Below are 23,852 nucleotides of genomic sequence, written 5' to 3'. Positions count from 1 at the left end.
CAACAGAAGCTGTTGTGATCACTGAACTCTTTAGATAACATATTCTGATAGCAGAAGGGGAAGAGGGGGAGATATGACATGGGAGGGGGGGGGGAGGAGATATGACATGAGAGGGGGGGGGGGGGAGAGGGGGAGATATGACATGGGAGGGGGGGAGAGGAGAGATAAAAGGAGAAGCAGCTTCCAGACAGAAGGGGATACAGAGTCTGACATGGAACAGCCCCAGCTTCTCCATCTGCTCCTCCTGCCCTTCCTCCTGTCCCAGCCGTCCACCCTGCGCAGGTCAGTATGGTCAGGTACCTCTGTGCTGGGGGCACGTAGGGGGAGGAGGGTAACAATGTGCTTATGGTGCTTGAGTCATGGGATTATAAAACTCCTTTGCTGTCAGAGGGGTAAAGGGTGCACGCAGCCCCCTCCAAAACATATGTAGATACAAAATAACTTCAGAAAGCATAGAACATTAAGCACAATGTGTTTCTAATATGAATTATGGCGTATGTGTGACCCCCTTCTGTGCCTGTTCCCGCCCTGCACCTACAGAACCTGCCCTTCTCGCCCACTATAACATTACCTAAGTGTCAGCTCTGCAGACTAGCCCCTTCTCAACTGTGTGTGTTTCAGGGCGGATCCGGCAGGGGATTATTGGTGGTTGGGAGGCGGAACCCCACTCACGGCCATATATGGTGTATTGTATGGTTGATGGAAGTTCATGTGGGGGATCACTAATTGCCCCCAGACTGGGTGATGACAGCAGCACATTGCTATGGGTGAGTATTGTGGTTTGGGTTTGCTGGTCGTATCTGTATATAACATAGCCACATGTATTTACCCCCAAACACAGGCCAACTGTATTGTATGATGATGCATCTTAGCCCTAGTTCCCTAAATGAAAATATCAACAGATCACTAAGATCAGATCCGCATAACTACTTACTTAATTGGTTATCTAAGATGTGGTCTTAGGGACGTATCAATGTCACTGTAACATCATAAAGCAACAACAACTACAGAGGAAGGCGCCGTGTGCTGCACTTAATCAATTCATTGTTTGGTGGAGGTAAGATAAAAATATACTTTTAATTCATAGGTATAAAATAAATGCCCGCCTAATCAGGCTGCTAAATGTGACAAAGTTATAGTTAAATAGTAGTCTCAGGGTTACTTAAAATAACTACTGGAGTGGAGTATTCACAATAGTATAGTTCTGTATTACCATGCTTCAGCACAAGGTATGGATTAATAGCCCAAGGTGCACAGTGTGAGCGACCGCGCGCGCGAACAGGCCGCACCTCTGTGAGTCAGACCATAGAGCGCGCAATGAAGCGCAGCGGCATTTTCAGGAGACACCGGAATTTGTTTTTGCCGCGTGACGGCTGGGTCACGTGAGCGTTTCAGCCAATGAGGGCGAACCAGACTTGTGACGTCACGGCCGCGCCTCTGCATCGTGAGCGATCTCTGTCCACAGATTGCTCGACGCCATGCGCTCAGTCGTGCGTGCGCTCACTACATCCAAGGCCTTAGGCTGTGTCCCCGCTGGCGCTGACCGCGCTCATGCTTGAGAGCGGTGATGTCACCAACTCTCTAAGCATGAGCACCGGGTGTACTGTATATTTTGCAAGCGCGGGGGGGAGGCGTTGGGGGCACGTTGAGCGCGCTTCGAAGTCACTTTTTTTTGTCTCAAGCGCCAAGCTTGCAAGAGCGTGCGTGCCCGAGCGGGGACTTCCACATAAAGACTACAATAAGTAAAAGCGGCGAGCACAGTGAAAAACGGGCTGGGGGTGGGAGTGAAAAACGGGTTGGGGGGGTGGGTGGGTTGGGGGGTTGGGGGGGTGGGTGGGTGGGTGGGGGGGTGGGTGGGTGGGTGGGAGTGAAAAACGGGTTGGGGGGGTGGGTGGGAGTGAAAAACGGGTTGGGGGGGGTGGGTGGGAGTGAAAAACGGGTTGGGGGGGTGGGTGGGAGTGAAAAACGGGTTGGGGGGGGTGGGTGGGAGTGAAAAACGGGTTGGGGGGGGTGGGTGGGAGTGAAAAACGGGTTGGGGGGGTGGGTGGGAGTGAAAAACGGGTTGGGGGGGTGGGTGGTAGTGAAAAACGGGTTTAGTGAAAAACAGGTTAGTGAAAAACGGGTTGGGAGGGTGGGTGGGAGTGAAAAACGGGTTGGGGGGTGGGTGGGAGTGAAAAACGGGTTGGGGGGGTGGGAGTGAAAAACGGGTTGGGGGGGTGGGAGTGAAAAACGTGTTGGGGGGGTGGGAGTGAAAAACGTGTTGGGGGGGTGGGAGTGAAAAACGGGTTGGGGGGGGGGTGGGAGTGAAAAACGGGTTGGGGGGGGGGTGGGAGTGAAAAACGGGTTGGGGGGGGTGGGAGTGAAAAACGGGTTGGGGGGGTGGGAGTGAAAAACGGGTTTTAGGGGGTGGGAGTGAAAAACGGGTTGGGGGGGTGGGAGTGAAAAACGAGTTGGGGGGGTGGGAGTGAAAAACGAGTTGGGGGGGTGGGAGTGAAAAACGAGTTGGGGGGGGGGTGGGAGTGAAAAACGGGTTGGGGGGGTGGGAGTGAAAAACGGGTTGGGGGGGGGGTGGGAGTGAAAAACGGGTTGGGGGGGGTGGGAGTGAAAAACGGGTTGGGTTGGGGGGGGGTGGGAGTGAAAAACGGGTTGGGGGGGGGTGGGAGTGAAAAACGGGTTGGGGGGTGGGAGTGAAAAACTGGTTGGGGGGGGTGAAAAACGGGTTGGGGGGAGTGAAAAACGGGCTGGTGGGGGGGGGGGCAAATGGTCTGCTGTGGGGTGGGGCAAACAGAGTGGTGTGGGGGGGGAGAAGGGATGGGGAGAAGGGGGAGAGATGAGGCAGGGGGGGAGAAGGGGGAGAGAGAGGAGGCAGAAGGGGGAGAAGGGAGAGAGGGGGAGAGGGGGGAGAAGGGAGAGAGGGGGGAGAAGGGAGAGAGAGGGGGGGGAGAATGGAGAGAGAGGGGGCAGAAGGGAGAGAGAGGGGGAGAAGGGAGAGAGAGGGGGGAGAAGGGAGAGAGAGGGGGCAGAAGGGAGAGAGGGGGCAGAAGGGAGAGAGAGGGGGCAGAAGGGAGAGAGAGGGGGCAGAAGGGAGAGAGAGGGGGAGAAGGGAGAGAGAGGGGGGAGAAGGGAGAGAGAGGGGGCAGAAGGGAGAGAGGGGGCAGAAGGGAGAGAGAGGGGGCAGAAGGGAGAGAGAGGGGGCAGAAGGGAGAGAGAGGGGGAGAAGGGAGAGAGAGGAGGGGAGAAGGGAGAGAGAGGAGGGGAGAAGGGAGGGAGAAGGGAGAGAGAGGGGCAGAAGGGAGAGAGAGGGGGCAGAAGGGAGAGAGAGGGGCAGAAGGGAGAGAGAGGGGGGGAGGGAGAGAGAGGGAGAGAGAGGGGGAGAGGGAGAGAGAGGGGGCAGAAGGGAGAGAGGGGGCAGAAGGGAGAGAGAGGGGGGAGGGAGGGAGGGAGAGGGGGGAGAAGGGAGAGAGGGGGGGGAAGGGAGAGAGAGGGGGGGAAGGGAGAGAGAGGGGGGAAGGGAGAGAGAGGGGGGGAAGGGAGAGAGAGGGGGCAAGGGAGAGAGGGGGGGAGAAAGGACAGGGGGGGGGAGAAGGGAGAGAGGGGGGGAGAAGGAGAGAGGGGGGAGAAGGGAGTGAGGGGGGTGGAGAAGGGAGAGAGGGGGTGGAGAAGGGAGAGAGGGGGGGCAGAAGGGAGAGAGTGGGGGCAGAAGGGAGAGAGAGGGGGCAGAAGGGAGAGAGACGGGGAGAAGGGGGAGAGAGAGAAGAGGCAGAAGGGAGAGAGGGGGAGAAGGGAGAGAGAGGGGGGAGAAGGGAGAGAGAGGGGGGAGATGCGGGGAGTGGATGAGATGAGGAGGGGGAGATGCGGGGAGTGGAAGAGATGAGGAGGGGGAGATGCGGGGAGTGGAAGAGATGAGGAGGGGGAGGTGCGGGGAGTGGAAGAGATGAGGAGGGGGAGGTGCGGGGAGTGGAAGAGATGAGGAGGGGGAGGTGCGGGGAGTGGAAGAGATGAGGAGGGGGAGGTGCGGGGAGTGGAAGAGATGAGGAGGGGGAGGTGCGGGGAGTGGAAGAGATGAGGAGGGGGAGGTGCGGGGAGTGGAAGAGATGAGGAGGGGGAGGTGCGGGGAGTGGAAGAGATGAGGAGGGGGAGGTGCGGGGAGTGGAAGAGATGAGGAGGGGGAGGTGCGGGGAGTGGAAGAGATGAGGAGGGGGAGGTGCGGGGAGTGGAAGAGATGAGGAGGGGGAGGTGCGGGGAGTGGAAGAGATGAGTCACTGTCATCCACCCACCGCCATTCACCCACCCACCGCCATTCACCCACCCACCGCCATTCACCCAACTGTCATTCACCCACCCAGTCACTGTCATTCACCCGCCCACTCATAGGCAGGCAGTCACATGTCTTTTGTTGAAAATATAAAAAATAAACAGGTTGCATTGTAATGTTTTTTTCTGTATCACAATAAGAAAACAGTTAAGTAAAAGTTGCGCGCTAAAAGATATTTTTTCGTTGTAGGTGCGCTATGGGTTCGGGGGGGGGGGGCCCTGCTCCTTTCATTTGTCCCGGGCCCCATGATTTCTGTTGACGGCCCTGTGGGTGATGTGAGGTGCATGGGGGGAGAGGGTAATGGGTGATGGGAGGTGCAGGGGGGAGGGTGATGGGAGGTGCAGGGGGGAGGGTGATGGGAGGGGCAGGGGGGGTGATTTGAGGTGCAAGGGGGGTGATTTGAGGTGCAAGGGGGGAGAGTGATGTGAGGTGCAGGGGGGAGAGCGATGTGAGGTGCAAGGGGGGCGAGGGATGTGAGGTGAAGGGGGGGTGTGATGTGTGCGCTGTGCAGGGGGGCATTGTGTGTTTGATGTGGAGGGGGAGTATTATGTGTGTGGGTGAGGGGGAGAGATGGGGTTATGAGAGATAGATGGGGAGTATCGCAAAGGTTGATAGTGAGGGGTTCTTGGGGAGATATGATGATGATGATGAGGTGCTGGAGGAGAGATGATGATGGTGATGGTGATGATTTTACCCGTGCGGCCCAATTTTTTTTCCCATGGAGCAGTTCGGCCCTTCTCACTTTACGAGTTGTGCAGGCCTGCCATAAATGAACAGCCCCCCCCCCTCGAAGATCTGGAGGGATTGCAAGAGGAGGTACCCGACGTCTCTGGGGTGGAAGGCCAAAGTGCTCAACAGCATGAGGCCTTACCCCTAGAGATAGACATTGGGGAGCCTCCCAACGCCCCTCTGGGTTGGAGAGCATCCCCCGGAGACTTGTGTTTCGGTGAATTTACCCCACCGGACACAAAAAAAGATACCTGTCTTCGGGGACCCGGGGGTCGACCGGGATCCCATTCTGGTTGTACCACCTTCGGGTGACGCACATAGGGATAAAAGGCCCCGGTTTGCGTCACCAGAGGAAGGAGATGGTTAGGGCTGACCCCCGTGGGTGGGGGTTTGGAGGGTGTTTTGGTGAGCACTTCCGATTACATCTGGGAGTTGTCTGACCTGAACCCTCTTAGTGCGGAATTTTGGGCAGGCACTTTATTGGGAGTGAATGCTGGGATAGACCCTCCCTTTGAGGTCCTTGCTAGTGAGTGCCCTCCCACGGTTGGTGAGTGCCCTCCCGCGGATGGTGAGAACCCTCCCGCGGATGGTGAGGGCCCTCCCACGGATGGTCAGGGCCCTCCCGCGGATGGTCAGGGCCCTCCCGCGGATGGTCAGGGCCCTCCCCGGATGGTGGGGGCCCTCCCGTGGATGGTGAGGGCCCTCCCGCGGATGGTGAGTGCCCTCCCGCAGGTGATGCGAACACCCGTGGCCTGCCATTCATCTGTATGGCGCTTGAGGAAACTAGTAGGGCATTGTGTGCTTCTGTGGCCCCCGAGGACTCTCGGGAGACCACTGCCTCTGCCATGTCGCCACCAGCTGCCCCTGAACATCCTGACTCGGGGATGGAGGTGGAGAGCACAGTGAACCCCCTCGTGGAAACACCGAGGAGGGGATCCAATCTAGGGCTGAGAGAGGCCCCCGCAGAGAAGGACGGGGGTCTTGAATTCTCCAGAAAAGAGGAGCCTGGGGAGTTGGGGCTCAGAGGGGAGTCCTCTGGCACCATGGAGTTGGTGGACTCCTCGATCCCCGTTATCCCTGCCCGGGAGCTAGATAGTTTCCTGGATGATACCCTCTGTAGACACGGACATACAAGGTGCAGTTGGCCCTTGAGAGGTGGAAGGATGCTTCGGTCATTCTCCACTCTCTCAGAGTATATATCAAGGCTAACCACAAGGCCAAACTTTCCGGGACTATCGAACATGTTCGGGTCTTAAAGTTTAACAAAGTGTTGCGAGAGCACGTAAAGGCTTCTCGGGGTATAGTACCCTGAGCGCCTATGGGAAGCAAGACTCTTGATTACCAATGGCTTTGCGCATCGGTACGCTAAATGTAAATGGATGTAAGGACGGGTTTCGCAGGTTCCAGGTACTCTCCTTTTTACAAAAGGGAAAGTATTCGGGGAGTTTCCTGCAGGAAACCCATACCACTCCAGAGGCTGAAGCCAGCTGGCATCTGGAGTGGCGAGGCAAGGTCTTTTTCAGCCACCTCACTTCGACATCTTGTGGGGTGGTGACCCTGTTCTCCGAATCCTTTCAACCTGAGCTGCTGTTTGCCAAAACTGTTGTTCCAGGTCGCCTGTTGCATCTCAGGGTCCGGCACGAGGACTACACGTTTAATTTCTTGAACGTGTATGCTCCTGCCACCGGACCCCTGAGAAGGCAGTTCTTCGTCAGATTTTCCGAATACCTGGAGACAGTCGACGCGGACGAACACGTGGTGCTCGGGGGTGATTTTAACTGCACCCTCTAGGCTCTGAGGGACCGGAATGGTCCGGAGCCACACCCGAATTCTGCGTCGGCCTTGCGGGAGGTCATCACCCGCTACTCCTTGGTAGACGTCTGGCGAGAACAACATCCCGGGGTATCCACTGAGTTCACCTATGTTAGAGTGTTTAGAGGTGGACGGATATCCTGGTCCCGGATCGTTAGGCTGTACATATCCAGCCACAGCCTGTCGCGAGCTCAGTCCAGTACCATTATGCTAGCGCCGTTTTCGGACCACAATTGTGTGTCCGTGACGGTGGCGCTAATACCAGCAGCGCCCTCGGCCGCCTATTGGTATTTCAACAATACGTTGTTGGAGGACAAGGGGTTTGCGACGTCGGTCCGAGACTTTTGGATGGCCTGGAGAGGTTGCAGGTCAGACTTTGCCACGTTAGAGTAGTGGTGGGACGTGGGCATGGTTCATCTGCGCCTCGTTTGTCAAGCGCACACTAAAGGTGCCAGCAGGCGGCGCGATGCTGAGATCGAGACCCTTAGAGAAGAGGTGCTCGATCTCGAGAGGCGGCTGTCTGTGGCAGGAGACCAATTCCTGCAGTGTGCGTACGTGGAGAGGAAGTGCGCTCTCCGGGACTTGGAAGATCGGAGAGCTCAGGGGGCGTATGTGCGATCCCTCATCCACTTCCTTCGGGAAGAGGGTCGCGGGTCGCGCCTCTTCTACGCGCTGGAGAAAAAGAGGGGAAACCGTAAACATATCACCTGCTTGCTAGCAGAGGACGGTACCCCTCTGACTGACCCGGAGAGCATCCGGGACAGAACCCGGAGGTTTTACGTAGATCTTTTCTCTCCGGAGTCCATCCAGCCGGATGCGTGCAGGGTCTTATGGGAGGGGCTTCCCACGGTCGGCGAGGGTGGAAGAGAGCGGCTTGAGTTACCTTTGACTCTGGCCGAGCTCTCTGAAGCTCTTAATCTCATGTCCCACGGAAAAGCGCCGGGGCTAGACGGGCTGACTGTGGAGTTCTTCCGGTTTTTTTGGGAGATGCTGGGACCTGATTTCACCGAGGTCCTGGCCGAAGCCCTGGAGACTGGTGAGATGCCCCTTTCATGTCGGCGGGCAATACTGTCTCTGCTGCCGAAGAAGGGGGATCTCCGCCAGATCTCTAACTGGCGACCGGTCTCACTGCTCAGCACGGATAAGATCGTAGCCAAAGCGCTCTCGCTGAGGCTCAAGTCCGTGCTGGCAGAGGTGATTCACCCCGACCAGTCCTATACTGTCCCGGGCCGGAGCATTCATGACAACATTTTTCTGGTCCGGGACCTGCTACACCACGCGCAGAGGACTGGTCTGTCACTCGCCCTCCTGTCCCTAGATCAGGAGAAGGCGTTTGACAGGGTGGATCACCGTTACCTCATGCAGACCCTGCGGGAGTTTGGCTTTGGCCCACAATTTGTGGGCTTTCTCCGGATGCTGTACGCCTCTGCAGAGTGTCTGGTAAAAATTAATTGGTCCCTGACGGCACCTTTTGTGTTTGGTCGGGGAGTACATATGGGGTGTCCCCTGTCTGGGCAACTATACGCGCTGGCCATCGAGCCCTTCCTCTGCCTACTGAGGAGGAGGCTCACCGGGCTGGTGCTGCGGGAGCCCAGTATGTGGGTAGTCCTGTCGGCTTATGCCGATGATGTGCTCCTCGTGGCCCAGGACCTAGATGATCTGAAGCGGGCACAAGCGTGCCAAGAGGTCTACACCGCGGCCTCTTCTGGTCGGATCAACTGGTCCAAGTGCTCCGGCATTTTGGTGGGTCCCTTACAGGTGGACTCTTTGCCCCCCGCGTTTCGTAATATCTCTTGGGGGAGCGATACTCTCAAATATCTGGGAGTCTACCTGTCTGCTGCGGAGGACCCAGCCCCAGAAAACTTCAGTGAACTTGAAGAACGAATCATTGCTCGTCTGGGGTCATGAGTGTATCTGTCGAGAATGCTTTCCCTTAGGGGAAGAACCCTGGTGATCAACCAGCTGGTGGCCAGTCAGCTTTGGCACCGGCTGATAGCCATGTGTCCGCCCCCGAATTTATCAACAAGATCCAGAGGAGATTGATGGATTTTCTCTGGATGGGGAAGCATTGGGTCTCTGTGGGGGTTGCGTGCCTTCCTTTGGAGGAGGGTGGACAGGGAGTGGTGTGTGTCCACTCCCAGTTACACACGTTCCGCCTCCAATACCTGCAGAGATACCTATTCGCGGATCCGTCTCCGCAGTGGTGCCAGCTGGCGACCAGTTTCTTTCGCCAGCTGCGCAGTATGAGGTATGACCGGCAACTGTTTATCATCAGGCCCGAGGGTTTAGGAAGAAACCTCTCGGAGCTGCCGGCATACTACCGGGACTTATTAAAGGCCTGGAAACTGGTCTCCGCGACCAGGAAGGAACAGGCGGTGGGGGTTGATTTCCTCGCCGAGCCCCTGCTGTATAATCCGGCAGTGGGGGCTCGGATGTTGGATTCACCCTCTATTTGCCGCCGGCTAATCCTGGCGCAAGTGACCAGAGTCGGGGATCTCCTGGACTATGAGCGGCGAGACTGGGTAAGCGCAGAGGTGCTTGCGCCCCGTATGGGTATGCTTACTGCCCGTGTCCCTCGTCGTTTGATCTGGGAGATTAAAGATGCAATCCACCCCGACTCACGCACCTTCATCGAGGGGGTTTTGCAGACCGGAGAGCATTGTCAACCTATCAACTTCAGCTCTCCGGATCTTTGCGTAGAACCCAAACCACGGCAACCCCCTCGGGCTCCTATCTCCCCCAACCTCAGCAGGTTGGGGGATATGTCCCCAGCATGTTTCCGCGGCATGCTGAGGAAAGTCCTGTATTCTCTGGTGCTCCATATAGTGCACTACCTCGCCCTTGTCACCCGCCCAGATACCATCTGGAGGCGGGTATTTCTTGGGAACGAGGGCGAGAGACCCCGGTGGAGAGAGCTCTATTCATCTTTGGTTCCCCGTCCCGCCGGGGATTTGAGTTGGAGGGTCCTCCACGGTGCACTGAGCACAGGAGAGTACTTGGCACACTTCACGGACTCCCCCGCCGCCTGTCCCTTCTGTGGCGAGCGGGAGTCCGTATTCCACATTTATCTGAGCTGCGCCAGACTGCAGCCCCTCTTATCCACCTTGAGGAGCCTTCTTCTGCAGTTCTGGCTGGGTTTTTCCCTTCATCATTTTATTTTTGGGTGCCCAGTGTCCCGAGACAATAAGCCTAGGGATCTCCTAGTCAACCTGCTCCTGGCAGTGGCTAAGGTAGCCATTTACAAGACAAGGAAGCAGTGTTTGGAGAAGGGGGTCCCAACGAACATCGTGGCAGGGTTCCGGGCGCTGGTGCACTCCCGTATTCGGGCAGAGTTCACGTACGCCGAGTCCGCTGGGACGGTTTCGGAGTTTGCCTCCCAGTGGGCGTTAGGCAGGGTGCTCTGCTCGGTATCCCCCATCATGGGTTCTTTTGAGTTACCCCTTCTTTTTTAAGTGCATTTTTTACAGTGCACTTGTTGGTTCCCTTTATATATTTGTTTGACTGGTTTTTCTTTGTTCTACTTGGCAACAAGTAGAATTGCTGTTTAACTGAATTGGCCGGCGAAGTATTGAACCAGATCAAAATAGGCTGGTTCACTTCGTTGACTCATACAGAAAGCGGAAACCAGCTCACGCCTTCAGAAAACAGTTTATTTTACTGTGGGAGCGGCAAACTCAAATTCCCCACACTTTTATGGCCAATTAAACATTTGTGGCGATTGGCGACAGGGTTGCCCACCTCTGGTCTAGCTCATTTACTAGGCATAGGGATACATCCTTCCCTACAGAATATTGCTGTGCCCAGATAGGACAGCAATACTTCACCTTTATCGATTGTTCCTGACCATTGTCACACTTTTTACCCCAGCTCATATAAAATAACGTATCTCCACTAAACAATGAATTGACTGAGTGCTTTACTCTTTAGTTGCTATATACCATATCCCTATTTTTTGCGCCCTCAATTAGTACACAACTATTACTCCTCATTCAACTACTAATTAGCTGAGCAAGGAGTTTCCTTTACGTTATATCACTGTAACATCACACTGAAGTTAAATAATGTTACCATCTGAAATACCAAAAGCAAACACTTTATTTAAGAAAAACACAACAAAAAGCCATATAGATTCAGGCATACACATATATACCACTTAGACATTGTATTACACATACAGTACAGGCAGTCCTCGTTTTACAACGCTTCGCTTTATAACGAATGGATTATCCAACGTTGTGCAATGCTACCTATGTTCATTTTTACAGCTTATCCAACGTTCTTACGACGCTTTGCAACGTTGTGTATGTACATATATATATACTAGCTGATATACCCGGCGTTGCCCGGGCGACGAAGGGCAGGGGGCATGGAGTGGAAGGGCAGGGGGGGGAGGGGAGTGGAAGGGCGGGGGGGAGGGGCGTGGAAGGGGGGGGCAAGGGGCATGGAGGGCAAAGGTCGGGGGGGCAAAGGGCAGGGAGGGGCGGCGGGGCAAAGGGCAGGGAGGGGCAGGGTGGGCAAAGGGCAGGGAGAGGCGGGGGGGCAAAGGGCAGGGAGGGGCGGGGGGGCAAAGGGCAGGGAGGGGCACGGGGGCATCACAGGCACCCACTGACACAGGGGCATCACAGGCACCCACTGACACGGGGGCATCACAGGCGGGTGGGTCACAGTGCGGAGAGTGCGGTGAGCGGACACAGCGGCATCCCGGGGAGGAGGAGAGCGCATCCCGGGGAGGAGGAGAGCGCGGGGGCGCGCGGCGCGTGCACACAATTGAGAGCCGTGGTGAGGTGAGATCCCCGCTGTGTCCCGGACGCTCGCTCCGCTCCCCCGCTGACTGCAGCGGCGCCGGGAGGGTGGGGGGAGGAAAAAGCGCGGGAAACCGGGAGACCCGGGGAGAGGAGGAGGTGCGCGCGGGTCCCGATGAGCGCCACGCACTGCGGCTGAGATGAGTTGGATTTCAGGCTGATGTTCGGGGAGAAAGCGGCGGAGCCTCCGGGACCGGCGGGTAACAGGTGTGTGTGTGTGTGTGTGTGTGTGTGTGTGTGTGTGTGTGTGTGTGTGTGTGTGTGTGTAAGAGGTGTGTGTGTGTGTGTTGGACCTTTGGCCCGTCAATCCGCCTGAGGCCAGTGAGAGGTGTGGGGGGGCGGGCGGGCCAAGGGACCAATCAGATTGCCGCTAGGCACAGTGCAGACAGGGACACATACAATGCTTTCAGATATATATTGTAAGATATATATATACTGTATATATACACACATTCACATAAACAACGTTGCAAAGCGTTGTAAGAGCATATATATAATATTATACTATATAATATATTATATTATATAATATATTATTTATTATGTTATATTATATATATAATACAGTATATGCAATATATAATTTATGTGTGTGCTGCATATCTTATTGTCTGCATAAAATATTTGGTGTATTTTAGTGTTAAAAATGCCTTCAGGAACGGAACCTTTAAATTAAACAGTGTTCCTATGGGATAACGTGTTTCGCTTTACAACGTTTCGCTATCCAACGCCATTTTGAGTAACACATTGTGTCGGATAACCGAGGACTGCCTGTACTGAACATCTAGTCAGCAGGCAGATTTTATATGGTGGAGCCCTTTTTCTTACACATATCTGGGAAAAGGTATACAAGACTCCCTTGTGAATACCTGACACAGGTTATACATACAGACATATTCACACTAAACACCACAGAGAAACCGATTATATGTCATTTGAAACAAGCACTCGCTCAGAAAAGCATCTTGTTGCATGTTTAATATTAAATAAGGTGTGTGTGTGTGTGTGTGTGTGTGTATATATATATATATATATATATATATATATATATATATAAATCCATTTTGAAAATATAAATACTTATACAGAAAATGTATACCACACACTTGTCTAGAATTGCTGCTTGTCCGAGATCCTTAGCATAGGTATATGACACTACATTCAATGATATAGATTGGATATACTCTAATGGTTGGGTGACCAGACGCCCCGGTTTAGCCAGGACAGTCCCAATGTCCCGACAATCTCTGTAATGTCCCAGTTTTGTCGGAGCAGTAGCAGGGAGGGAGGAGGAGAGGGGATACAAATAGGGGGCAGGGAGAGGGGGGAGAAAATAGGGGGCGAGAGGAGAGGGAGAAGAGAGGGGAGAAAATAGGTGGCTAGAAGATAGGGGAGAGGGAGAAAAAGATGGAAGACGGGGAGGGGAAATAGAGAAAATGGAGGGCAGAGAAAAGAGGGAGAAGAGAGGAGGCAAATCAATAATACAGCATAAAGGGGAACGCTATTAGACAAATACCATTATATTATTTATTTATGTGATGTCATTTTTTTTTTTTTTTTATGTGTCCCGGTTTCTATTTTTGGAATTCTGGTCACCCTATCTAATGGCTGCGCCCAGTCTGTGTATAGATACATTGACACCACTGTTTAAAGTCTATACTGTATGTGGAACTGAAATAAAATAATAAGAGTACCTGCAGCACTCATAAACAGCTGTGACACTAAGGCTACGCTTATAGTGCCGGCGACGCGACGTCAGGCTACGGTCGCTGGAAAAATCAAATTGAGATGTGAGCCTGGGGTGATCTCTCTCTCTTCGTGCAGCGCCTCCACCTATGAGGGAACCCAGCGTGGGTGGGATGACTCCTAATAGGAACCAGTATAATCAGTAATAAACAGCATCACAAAAATCCGGAGCGCTTACCTTTAGGATGTTAGATCAGGGTGGAGGGTGCAATACGATACCTTATTCAAACCAATAAATGTGGTCTTTCACAGTGAAATTCGTAAATCCTAGTAAGTTCCTCTGCTCAACCCCAGAAAGGGGTATCCAAACCCTTAATGTACATGGGAACAGACGGAAAATAGGGGGAGCAGAGGGTTAGAGGGAAAAAGAACACAAACCCTCAAACACAGTATTCAAATAGCTAGTCAAAAACCTTGCAAAACCTTACAAAAACTGGACGTGGGGTATAATGATTAAATAATCAAATAATTAAATACTCACACGGCCCTGTGTGAGTAAAAGTGTAGAGGGGTATCTTGTAGCTGCGGCTTCTTGTTAACCCAGATGGTTTACTTGGAGTGGGGATGGGATCAAGGAGAGAAATATATATATAACTTACACGGCTATTTGAATACTGTGTTTGAGGGTTTGTGTTCTTTTTCCCTCTAACCCCCTGCTCCCCCTATTTTCCGTCTGTTCCCGTAAACAGAATCACACCAGGTAATATATAACTTGTATTTACTGACACCACATATAACAATACTATATAATATAATGCAATAACAATACTATATAATATAATGCAATAACAATACACAACACTTGGCGTGGTTTTCCCCCAAAGTACTAAGGGTGCCTTGGGTACCTATACCCCGGTGTCCACACAATCAGTCCCATCCAAATGTGAGGTAGCGCTACCCCCCCTTGTGATGTGATGGTGCACGATGGTACCTTCCTGGTCTCAGGCCAGACCAGGGAATATTGATGGTAGGGTGCTGTATTAGATCCCACGCAGTGGGGCCTCTAACAATTCCCCTCACACCTTGTCCAGGGATCGGTCCGTGGGGTGATCTCTAGCGGAAGGCTTGGATTGGGTTTGGAATGACTGCGCAAGCTTGTCAGCCAGTTGCTGTAATGCCTCCCCGAAGTCTGGGCCTCCGGACAAGCGGCAACTGCTGTGGCCAGACCGGTGGCTGTGAACTGACCCTGGGCTAGCGACGTTCTCACTGGGGCTATCCGAGGGGTATATGAGTTCAGCCCTCAAAGGCACCTCCAGTACTGGTCCGGAAGTAAAATCCTCAATTTTTATCGTGAGGTCGGGATATATGAGGGGGCATCAGCCAGGCGGTGCCCCAGGGAGCAGCAAGGCCTGTGCACAATCTTCCTCCTGCATATGACGACCGCAGCTAAATAGAACCAGGCTCCATTGGTAAGTGGGGTCCCAGTCTAGGTCTATGACGTGGGCACCAGCGAACCCCAGGAGCTGACCCACTGTTGAACATACCTCATCTAGGGAGGTGGACATAGGAACATGGCCAACGGCGATCACGTGTCGGGGAGGTGCTTGGCATTCCAGGGCTCGCGGACCCTCTGGTGGGACGGAAGAGACATGCTCCCTTCTTAACCTGAGTTCCTTTAATTTAGATCGGGCAACCCAGGTCTGAATCTCAGCAGCGCCCCCAAATGTAACCCACTTTCCCTATGCCGAAGGGAAACCGCGGGCGATTACGCGTGCTGCTGTTACCTGTACACTCGCAGGATTTTAATCTGCCGTGCTGTTTACCACTATTAATATCTATTTTTTTATAATATATTTTATATTTTTTATATATTGTTGACAATATGAATTTCTCTCTTTTAGAATTTGTCATCAATCGTCTACATTTGTCTTATTGTATATTAGATTATATATGCATTCCCGCTCTGTTTATAGTGCTAGCTTTGTATGCCTTTGTAAAGGCCTTCTTTGTGTTTTGTAATTTCTAAATATTGTTTATATTATATTTTGGTAGTTGGTCTTGATATGTATTATACCCAGTGTGTGTAGTTTGTCTTTTAAATGTTTTTTAATGTATGCAGCTGTTATTTGTTAGTTATTCTGCATACTGTATGAATTGTCCCCTTTAGGCTGCCGTGTATATACAAATCACCAAAAAATCACCAAAAAATCTACTCGCCACACAAAAAAATCTACTCGCCACCTAGTACCAAACGTGTGCTGCTTGGGCCAATATTTACTCGCCCGGGGGTTAAATCCACTCGCCCGGGGCGAGCAAATGTTTAGGTTTGTCGAACACTGTATATATATATATATATATATATATATATATATATATATATATATATATATATATATATATGAAAGAACAAAGGTAGTAGCGCCAGAGAAAGTCGCCCGGTGGTGACGAAACGCGTCAGGGACTCTGATAGCGCGATTACGTCATTACGACGCTGCGCACGAGGCCGGATCCAGCGTGGGATACATATGGTGGCCATTTGAAGTGGAGAGGCGATTGTCTGGACTCCCGTGGATAAATTTTAGTCGGCAAACAACACCCCTGGTATCCGGTGAGCTGCGACCTCTTCACGCAGCCCTGAGGGAGCCCACAAGTGCGGACGTTTGCAGCACAGATACTGGATGGTGGTGATATTATCACAAATTGCCTAATTATCATTTTTATCTTGTGAGTGTGTTTCTTTCCTCCCCCTTCCCTTCCCCTTTTAATATTAAATACAGTTTTATGCTATGGGGCGTGCGCGCTCTCTCTCTTTTTTTTTTTTTTATATATATATATATAATTATTTTATTTTTTATAGATTATAGCTGGAACACATGACGGCGCATGCGCGGTGACGTCACTGATCCGCATGTGCGTTGTGAGGTTGGGTGGGGAGGTGAGGTCATCGTGCATCCCGGAATGGCTGTGTGTTGGGGCAGGAGAGGGACTTGTTCCCTCTGTGCTTGTGACACGCACGACGGCACATGCGCGGTGACATCACTGACCCGCACGCGTATAGTGATGCAGGGAGACGGGGTGACGTCACTGCGTGTCGCAGAATGGCGAGAAAATTAAACTATAAGAGGGAAAGGAAGAGAGGAACAAATATCAATGCCCCTTGAAGAAGTTCGGGAGAACGAAACGCGTTGGGCGGCTTTATGAACATGGGTGAGTGATTGGCCATTCTGGATTGAGTCCTTGGACCCAGGGAGTAGCAGTGGACGGCTGCCACATGGTTTCTCCTACGGAACAGGGATTGTTGGACTTTTGCCCACTATATATCCCGGGGTTGTCCCAATGCCCAAAACCTACCTATGTTTGAAAGTGCTACTATTTTTTTCTTATAATTTCTGTTTATAAAGCAACCTGCACTATTTTTTGTGTCCTCCTCTTCCATATCTGGGATATCCCTCCTGGGATCTGCTATCTGAGTGGTTTACTCTAACAACTACAAGGCTCTAACTGCTCATATAAAATGTGAGTAGGACCAAATCAGTATATTGGCTAGGAAAGAATTCCTTATTTATATACTCTGTTGCACTATTGTGTTTTTTTTGTCTTTTCAATATATACCGGATGTGAGTGTGCACCCGATTACCTGCCCCACTGTCTCTATGGATTTGGATTGAATTCATCTCAGGAACTGCACCCTTTACAGGATAGTATTTATACCTCTTGCCGTTTTCTCATATATATCTTTTTAACAGTACTTGCGCTTGATCTTTGTTCACACTCACAGGAATCCTGAGCCTCCACTTCTGGGAGCCTGGGGTGAGCTCTCTCTCTTCGTGCAGCGCCTCCACCTATGAGGGATCCCATAGTGGGCGGGATGACTCCTCATAGAAACCAGTATAATCAGTAATAAACAGTATCACACCTGGTAATATATAACTTGTATTTACTGACACCACATATAACAATACTATATAATATAATGCAAAACAATACACAACACTCGGCGTGGTTTTCCCCCAAAGTACTGCGGGTGCACTGGAGACCTATGCCCTGGTGTCCACACAAGCAGTCCCACCCAAATGTGAGGTAGCGCTACCCCCCTTCCTTGTGATGTGATGGTGCACATTGGTATCTTCCTGGTCTCAGGCCAAACCAGGGAATATTGATGGTAGGGTACTGTATTAGGTCCCATGCAGTGGGGCCTCCAACAATTCCCCTCACACCTTGTCCAGGGAGCGGTCCGCGGGGCGATCTCCAGCGGAAGGATTCCTCACCTGTGCAGCCTGGTCCCAGGCCGCAGTCTGTCCACCGGCGCGGTAGTACAGCTGAGGTTCTAATGGGAGGGTCCCTATCTGGGGCCTTCCCTATGACACTCCACTTCTTTGGAGGGATCTGGGCCTTGGGGCAGAGTTCTGGCCAAGTCCAGGGGATTACTGGCTCCCTGGACGCGTCCGTCCTCTCTGCCGGCTCCTGCAAGAAGGCCGCGTGTTTCCGGCCCCTCGGAGGATATCAGGAGTCTCTCTCTAATGGCCGCTTGCTCCTGATTGGTTACAACGGCCCATGTGACACACCCATGGCTTCTGGGAAATGTAGTCCCGAAATGCCAAGATGGCCGCCGACACTCTTCCCGATCGCGCGGAGCTCTGTCGGCTAAACAGCTGATCAGTCACCTGCACCGGAGACAAGGTAGGGGACTCTGCAACATACACACTACAAACTTCACAATGAAGTGCAAAAAAGGAGCTACACACTGCCAAAAAGTCAACAACCCAAAAAAGAAAAAAGGACAATCCAAAAAATAAGTGGGGGTGGCTACGTCTAATAAGAGTGATACTTCCCTTCAGGAGGAAAAAAGGAGTCCCGTAGCTACAATGTATCACCACAATAAAGCCACAGAGTGGGGATCAAAAATAACGATGCAAATAATCCCAGTCTGTAGTTTGAATATACAGACAGTTGACGTTACGCCCTTTATGTACATTGCTACACTGAGCACAGACACCAATGGGATTATGCCCTTGCTCATTCAAATTGATGTGAAAACAATGTTCAAGTAGCTGCAAGAAAGTGCCGAGTGCTTGATGCTTTTATAGCACTGTCCCCTTTGCTCCTTCTCACTGTGACTGTCCCCATTTCCCTGTCCCCTCTGCTCCTTCTCACTGTGACTGTCCCCATTTCCCTGTCCCCTTTGCTCCTTCCCACTGTGACAGTCCCCATTTCCCTGTCCCCTTTGCTCCTTCTCACTGTGACTGTCCCCATTTCCCTGTCCCCTCTGCTCCTTCTCACTGTGACTGTTCCCTGTTCCCTTTGCTCCTTCTCACTGTGACTGTCCCCATTTCCCTGTCCCCTCTGCTCCTTCTCACTGTGACTGTCCCCATTTCCCTGTCCCCTTTGCTCCTTCTCACTGTGACTGTCCCCATTTCCCTGTCCCCTCTGCTCCTTCTCACTGTGACTGTTCCCTGTTCCCTTTGCTCCTTCTCACTGTGACTGTCCCCATTTCCCTGCCCCATTTGCTCCTTCTCACTGTGACTGTCCCCATTTCCCTGTCCCCTCTGCTCCTTCTCACTGTGACTCCCTATTTCCCTGTCCCCTTTGCTCCTTCTCACTGTGACTGCCCCCATTCCCTGTCCCCTTTGCTCCTTCTCACGGTGCCTGTCCCCATTTCCCTGTCCCCTCTGCTACTTCTCACTGTGACTGTCCCCATTTCCCTGTCCCCTCTGCTCCTTCTCACTGTGACTGTCCCCATTTCCCTGTCCCCTCTGCTCCTTCTCACTGTGACTGTCCCCATTTCCCTGTCCCCTCTGCTCCTTCTCACTGTGACTGTCCCCATTTCCCTGTCCCCTCTGCTCCTTCTCACTGTCTGTCCCCATTTCCCTGTCCCCTTTGCTCCTTCCCACTGTAACAGTCCCCATTTCCCTGTCCCCTTTGCTCCTTCTCACTGTGACTGTCCCCATTTCCCTGTCCCCTCTGCTCCTTCTCACTGTGACTGTCCCCATTTCCCTGTCCCCTCTGCTCCTTCTCACTGTGACTGTCCCCATTTCCCTGTCCCCTTTGCTCCTTCCCACTGTAACAGTCCCCATTTCCCTGTCCCCTTTGCTCCTTCTCACTGTGACTGTCCCCATTTCCCTGTCCCCTCTGCTCCTTCTCACTGTGACTATCCCCATTTCCCTGTTCCCTTTGCTCCTTCTCACTGTGACTGCCCCATTCCCTGTCCCCTTTGCTCCTTCTCACGGTGACTGTCCCCATTTCTCTGTCCCCTCAGCTCCTTCTCACTGTGACTGTCCCCATTTCCCTGTCCCCTCTGCTCCTTCTCACTGTGACTGTCCCCATTTCGCTGTCCCCTTTGCTCCTTCTCACTGTGACTGTCCCCATTTCCCTGTCCCCTCTGCTCCTTCTCACTGTGACTGTCCCCGTTTCCCTGTCCACTCTGCTCCTTCTCACTGTGACTGTCCCCATTTCCCTGTCCCCTTTGCTCCTTCTCACTGTGACTGTCCCCATTTCCCTGTCCCCTCTGCTCCTTCTCACTGTGACTGTCCCCGTTTCCCTGTCCACTCTGCTCCTTCTCACTGTGACTGTCCCCATTTCCCTGTCCCCTTTGCTCCTTCTCACTGTGACTGTCCCCATTTCCCTGTCCCCTCTGCTCCTTCTCACTGTGACTGTCCCCATTTCCCTGTCCCCGCTGCTCCTTCTCACTGTGACTGTCCCCTTTGCTCCTTCTCACGGTGACTGTCCCCATTTCCCTGTCCCCTTTGCTCCTTCTCACGGTGACTGTCCCCATTTCCCTGTCCCCGCTGCTCCTTCTCACTGTGACTGTCCCCATGTCCCTGTCCCCTCTGCTCCTTCTCACTGTGACTGTCCCCATGTCCCTGTCCCCTCTGCTCCTTCTCACTGTGACTGTCCCCATGTCCCTGTCCCCTTTGCTCCTTCTCACTGTAACTGTCACTTTTCCTTGTGTCACACGCCCTTGTGAGTTTGTGACACTGTCTGTGTTAATGTAGGGATATTAAAGTCATCCTCGGAGCTCATGATGTGATGGAATCAGAGGACACTCAGCAGATACTTGGGGTTGAGAGCTACCACATGCACCCAGAGTATGACTCTAATGAGCATATCCCCTACAACGATATCCTACTGCTCAAGGTAACCACTGGCCAATTTACAGGAGAGTATACACTACAGGCGCAGATCTGCATATTGAAAGATGTATACAGGACTGGAATATACACTACAGACACAGCTGTATATAGGACTGGAGTATATACTGCAGGCACAGAGCTATATATAGAGAGATGTACATAGGACTGGAGATACACTGCAGGCACAGAGCTGTATATAGGACTGGAATATACACTACAGAGACAGCAGTGTATAGAGATGTATATAGGACTGGAGTATACACTGCAGGCACAGAGCTGTATATAGAGAGCTGTATACAGCTCCATGCCTGCAAAATGACTCTAGTCACTTTTTAAAGGAACAAGAGTTTTGCTTAGGGTGAAAATAAACAAAGCACAGGACAAGTATTTTTCTATCATAATATTTAAGCTTGTAACATTTTCATGAGGAGCAAAAAACTTTTCCTAATGTGTTTTGGTGTTTGCCAGTTCTCAAAGCCACAGGGAACTAGGAAAATCCCAAATAACACTGACAGCCAGGCTGAGCCAGGACTGACAGAGAAAGGGAGCCGTCCCTTATTCCGCTGATCTCCCACTCGCTCAACTCCAGACAGGTTCCAGCAGCTCCCATCTCCCCACTCAAAATCCACTGCCCCCCCACCTCCCAGATGTATCAAATGTAAGGAGGTCGTAAGTCCGGTTACACGGGAGCTGAAGACAGACCCAATGCTCCATCCAATATGACAAGGCATATAGTGAAATACTGATCTGTTTTCCTTCTCATAAGTGAGGGTCACTGAGTTAAATTCTTTGGCCAAAGTATTGTAACCTTGCACACAGGAGCTAAACGGATTTGAAATATTTACCCTGGCATGGAAATGGGGCTTCTGTGTGCTAAAATTGTGTTGATTCATAGCAACCAAATTGTGTATCTTCACACCTTTCCTGCCAGGGGGTGTTGCAATGCAATGCCACCCCCCCTATATTGCTCTTTGTTATTATATCGGTCTCTGTTCCTTTATGGCTCTGTGTGTTATTCTTTGGCTCTGCGTGTTTATTATAAGGCTCTGCAATGCATTGCTGGCTTTCCAGCAGTCAATCGGTTCATTCTTTACACTTTGACATTGCTCACTTGTTGACCTCTGAACCTTGGTTCCCCCCCACCAGCTGACAGCCAAAGCCACCATAAACCGCTACGTGCAGACTATTGACCTGCCGTCCAGCAACAGTGACATCCCCACGAACACCCCCTGCAGCGTGGCCGGGTGGGGGCTGATCGACATGTTTTTCGCAACAGACAAACTGTTTGAGACCAATGTCACCATCGTCAGCCGCAGGCAGTGTCGCCGTGTCATCCCCGCGCTGAGTGACGGCATGATCTGCGCAGGCAGCAACAGCGAAATCAGTGACTCCAGCCAGGTAAGGAACTCCGTCTCCGTGGTTTGTTTCCTGTATACTGTATGTCACAGTCTGCAGTGTTCTGAGATTCATTACTAACCGTTATGGCTCCAGCTTCTCCTGGAACAGCGCAAACTTATCACCATTCCTTTCTCATAAATGTATAGCAAGGATATATTTATACACACATATAAACATACATGTATAAATGGGCCTTTCCAAGGTTTAGAAAGGCAGCCCACATAAAGCCTGTCTGTATCCGATGAGTCCAGCAGGGAGCTGGTTAATTGTAGCTAGAGCCAGTTTCCACCTGGCTCATCAAGCAGGTTAGATGTGTGCTGCACAAAGTGCATAGGTTTTTTGAGCACAGAGGGCCTGTGCTGCTAGTAGCGATTACCAGTTCCGCACGAGACTGCGAGTCTCCCAGAAACCGTTTTTGTTCCGAGCGGGAGGTCTTCCGGGAAGACGTTCTTATTCTCAGAACAGAGCTGGTTGTCTCTCGCTAGGTGATCAGCGGCCTCAGGACAGACTTGGACATCTTCCTGAACGGGGTTCCCACTCTTCGTATAGAGCTGGAAGCCTCATACACAGTCTCCATACAGGAAAACAAGAGAAACAGGGGGAGCACAGGTAGAGGAATAATATATATAAAACACCTAGATTAAGTCAAAGGACATGTAATCCTGAAACATTGTTTGTGGTGAAGTGTAGAATAACATAAACACTTACACGGCCTTGTGTAAATGCTGTCGCATCAAGGTTTCTTTACTTTGTTTCTTTATCTTCTGTATCTTCTTGATTCTATCTTTTCTTCTCCTTTGATCCAAACGATGGCTTCTCCAATCTTCATATGACACTGGTTTACAGTATCGTCCTCGGTGCATAAACAGAGTACAAAACAGATTGTGAGGGACAATTCAAATACAGTATAACAATTACTGAGACCGACGGATAATAAGTCAAATGCAGAAAAAACTGCAAACACTCACACGGCCAAGTGTGAGTACACTCTTGAGGGAAGTATCTTTAGTTACACCTCTTTGGGGAGCTATCTTATGAGGCCCCTGCTGTCTCCAAAAAAGAAAGATATAGGTGGTGAGTGAGGGCATATCAAAAATTACTCACACGGCCACGTGTGAGTACACACTATGATTGGTATCTCTTCCTCCCTCTTTAGATGTCCAATAGCATCAGCAACGTAGGGATCACTCTGAGTGTGATGTTAACACAGTGAATCCAAGATGGAGTAATGGTGATCTTTAATACAAACTAAAAACAATACACAAAATCATCGTATATAAGTTAAAAAAGCGCTCAGTCAAAGCGACATGAGAGCTAAAAGAATAGAAAGCAGCCAGTCTTTTAGGATAGATGTGCAGGGTGTTTAGGTGCGCCGCTAACTCTCCCCGCTTCCGGGTGTTGTGTAGCGCTCCTATCTCCTGCTCCTGACGGTGGCCGAAATGGATCAAAATACTCGGGGATTGTAGCAACGCGTTTTGCCCTTTCTGGGCGTTTTCTCAGGCTCCGTAGAAAGGTATGACAGGGCTCCTAGCAATATATAGGCAAGCGCCGGCCAATACAATCCTTTCCCCAAGTGACTCCCTTCAAACTTCGTCGCAAATACAATTAAGCCTTTTATACAGGAAAAGCTTAGAATGATAAGCGCACAATTTGTTATATATGTGCAAATTTCAATCAATTGGTTGTCACAAAGTCAACTAGCTGCTTTAGTGATGTTAATAATAAACTTTAGGATTAAAAACATATATAAAATAAACTCTGAGCAGGAAATCGAGTTACTAATATACTGAATATTGTTAAAAAATCGCAAAGAGATAAATAATTCAAAGTAAAATGGAACGCTTAAATATACAAAAAATTGTACCCAGAAATGTATCAGGACATTAATCTACTGATAACAAATCCATATTATAGTTACAGTTATAGAACATATATATTTAACTTATTACAATTTTATACAAACAGCTTAAAATCCTGAAA

General features: G+C 51.3%; 1 protein-coding gene across 4 annotated transcripts in view; it reads left to right on the top strand.

Moving 5' to 3' along the window:
• The first annotated feature begins 617 nt into the window (after positions 1 to 617).
• The window catches only part of LOC142501531 (duodenase-1-like), a 43,054-nt gene continuing 19,819 nt past the window's right edge, over positions 618 to 23,852 (top strand). The window contains exons 1-3 of one of the 4 annotated variants that reach the window (XM_075611535.1): positions 618 to 767; positions 20,337 to 20,478; positions 21,621 to 21,872. In XM_075611535.1, the coding sequence (XP_075467650.1) occupies positions 745 to 767; positions 20,337 to 20,478; positions 21,621 to 21,872 (417 nt within the window). In that variant the 5' untranslated portion in view covers positions 618 to 744. Of the gene's footprint in view, positions 768 to 17,759; positions 18,025 to 18,310; positions 18,375 to 20,336; positions 20,479 to 21,620; positions 21,873 to 23,852 lie in introns of those variants that run through there. The other 3 variants (XM_075611536.1, XM_075611538.1, XM_075611534.1) reach the window with 3 other exon arrangements.

The sequence above is a fragment of the Ascaphus truei genome, chromosome 8 (assembly GCF_040206685.1).
Source record: "Ascaphus truei isolate aAscTru1 chromosome 8, aAscTru1.hap1, whole genome shotgun sequence".
NCBI lineage: Eukaryota > Metazoa > Chordata > Amphibia > Anura > Ascaphidae > Ascaphus > Ascaphus truei.
This window is presented reverse-complemented; position numbering and strand designations above follow the sequence as displayed.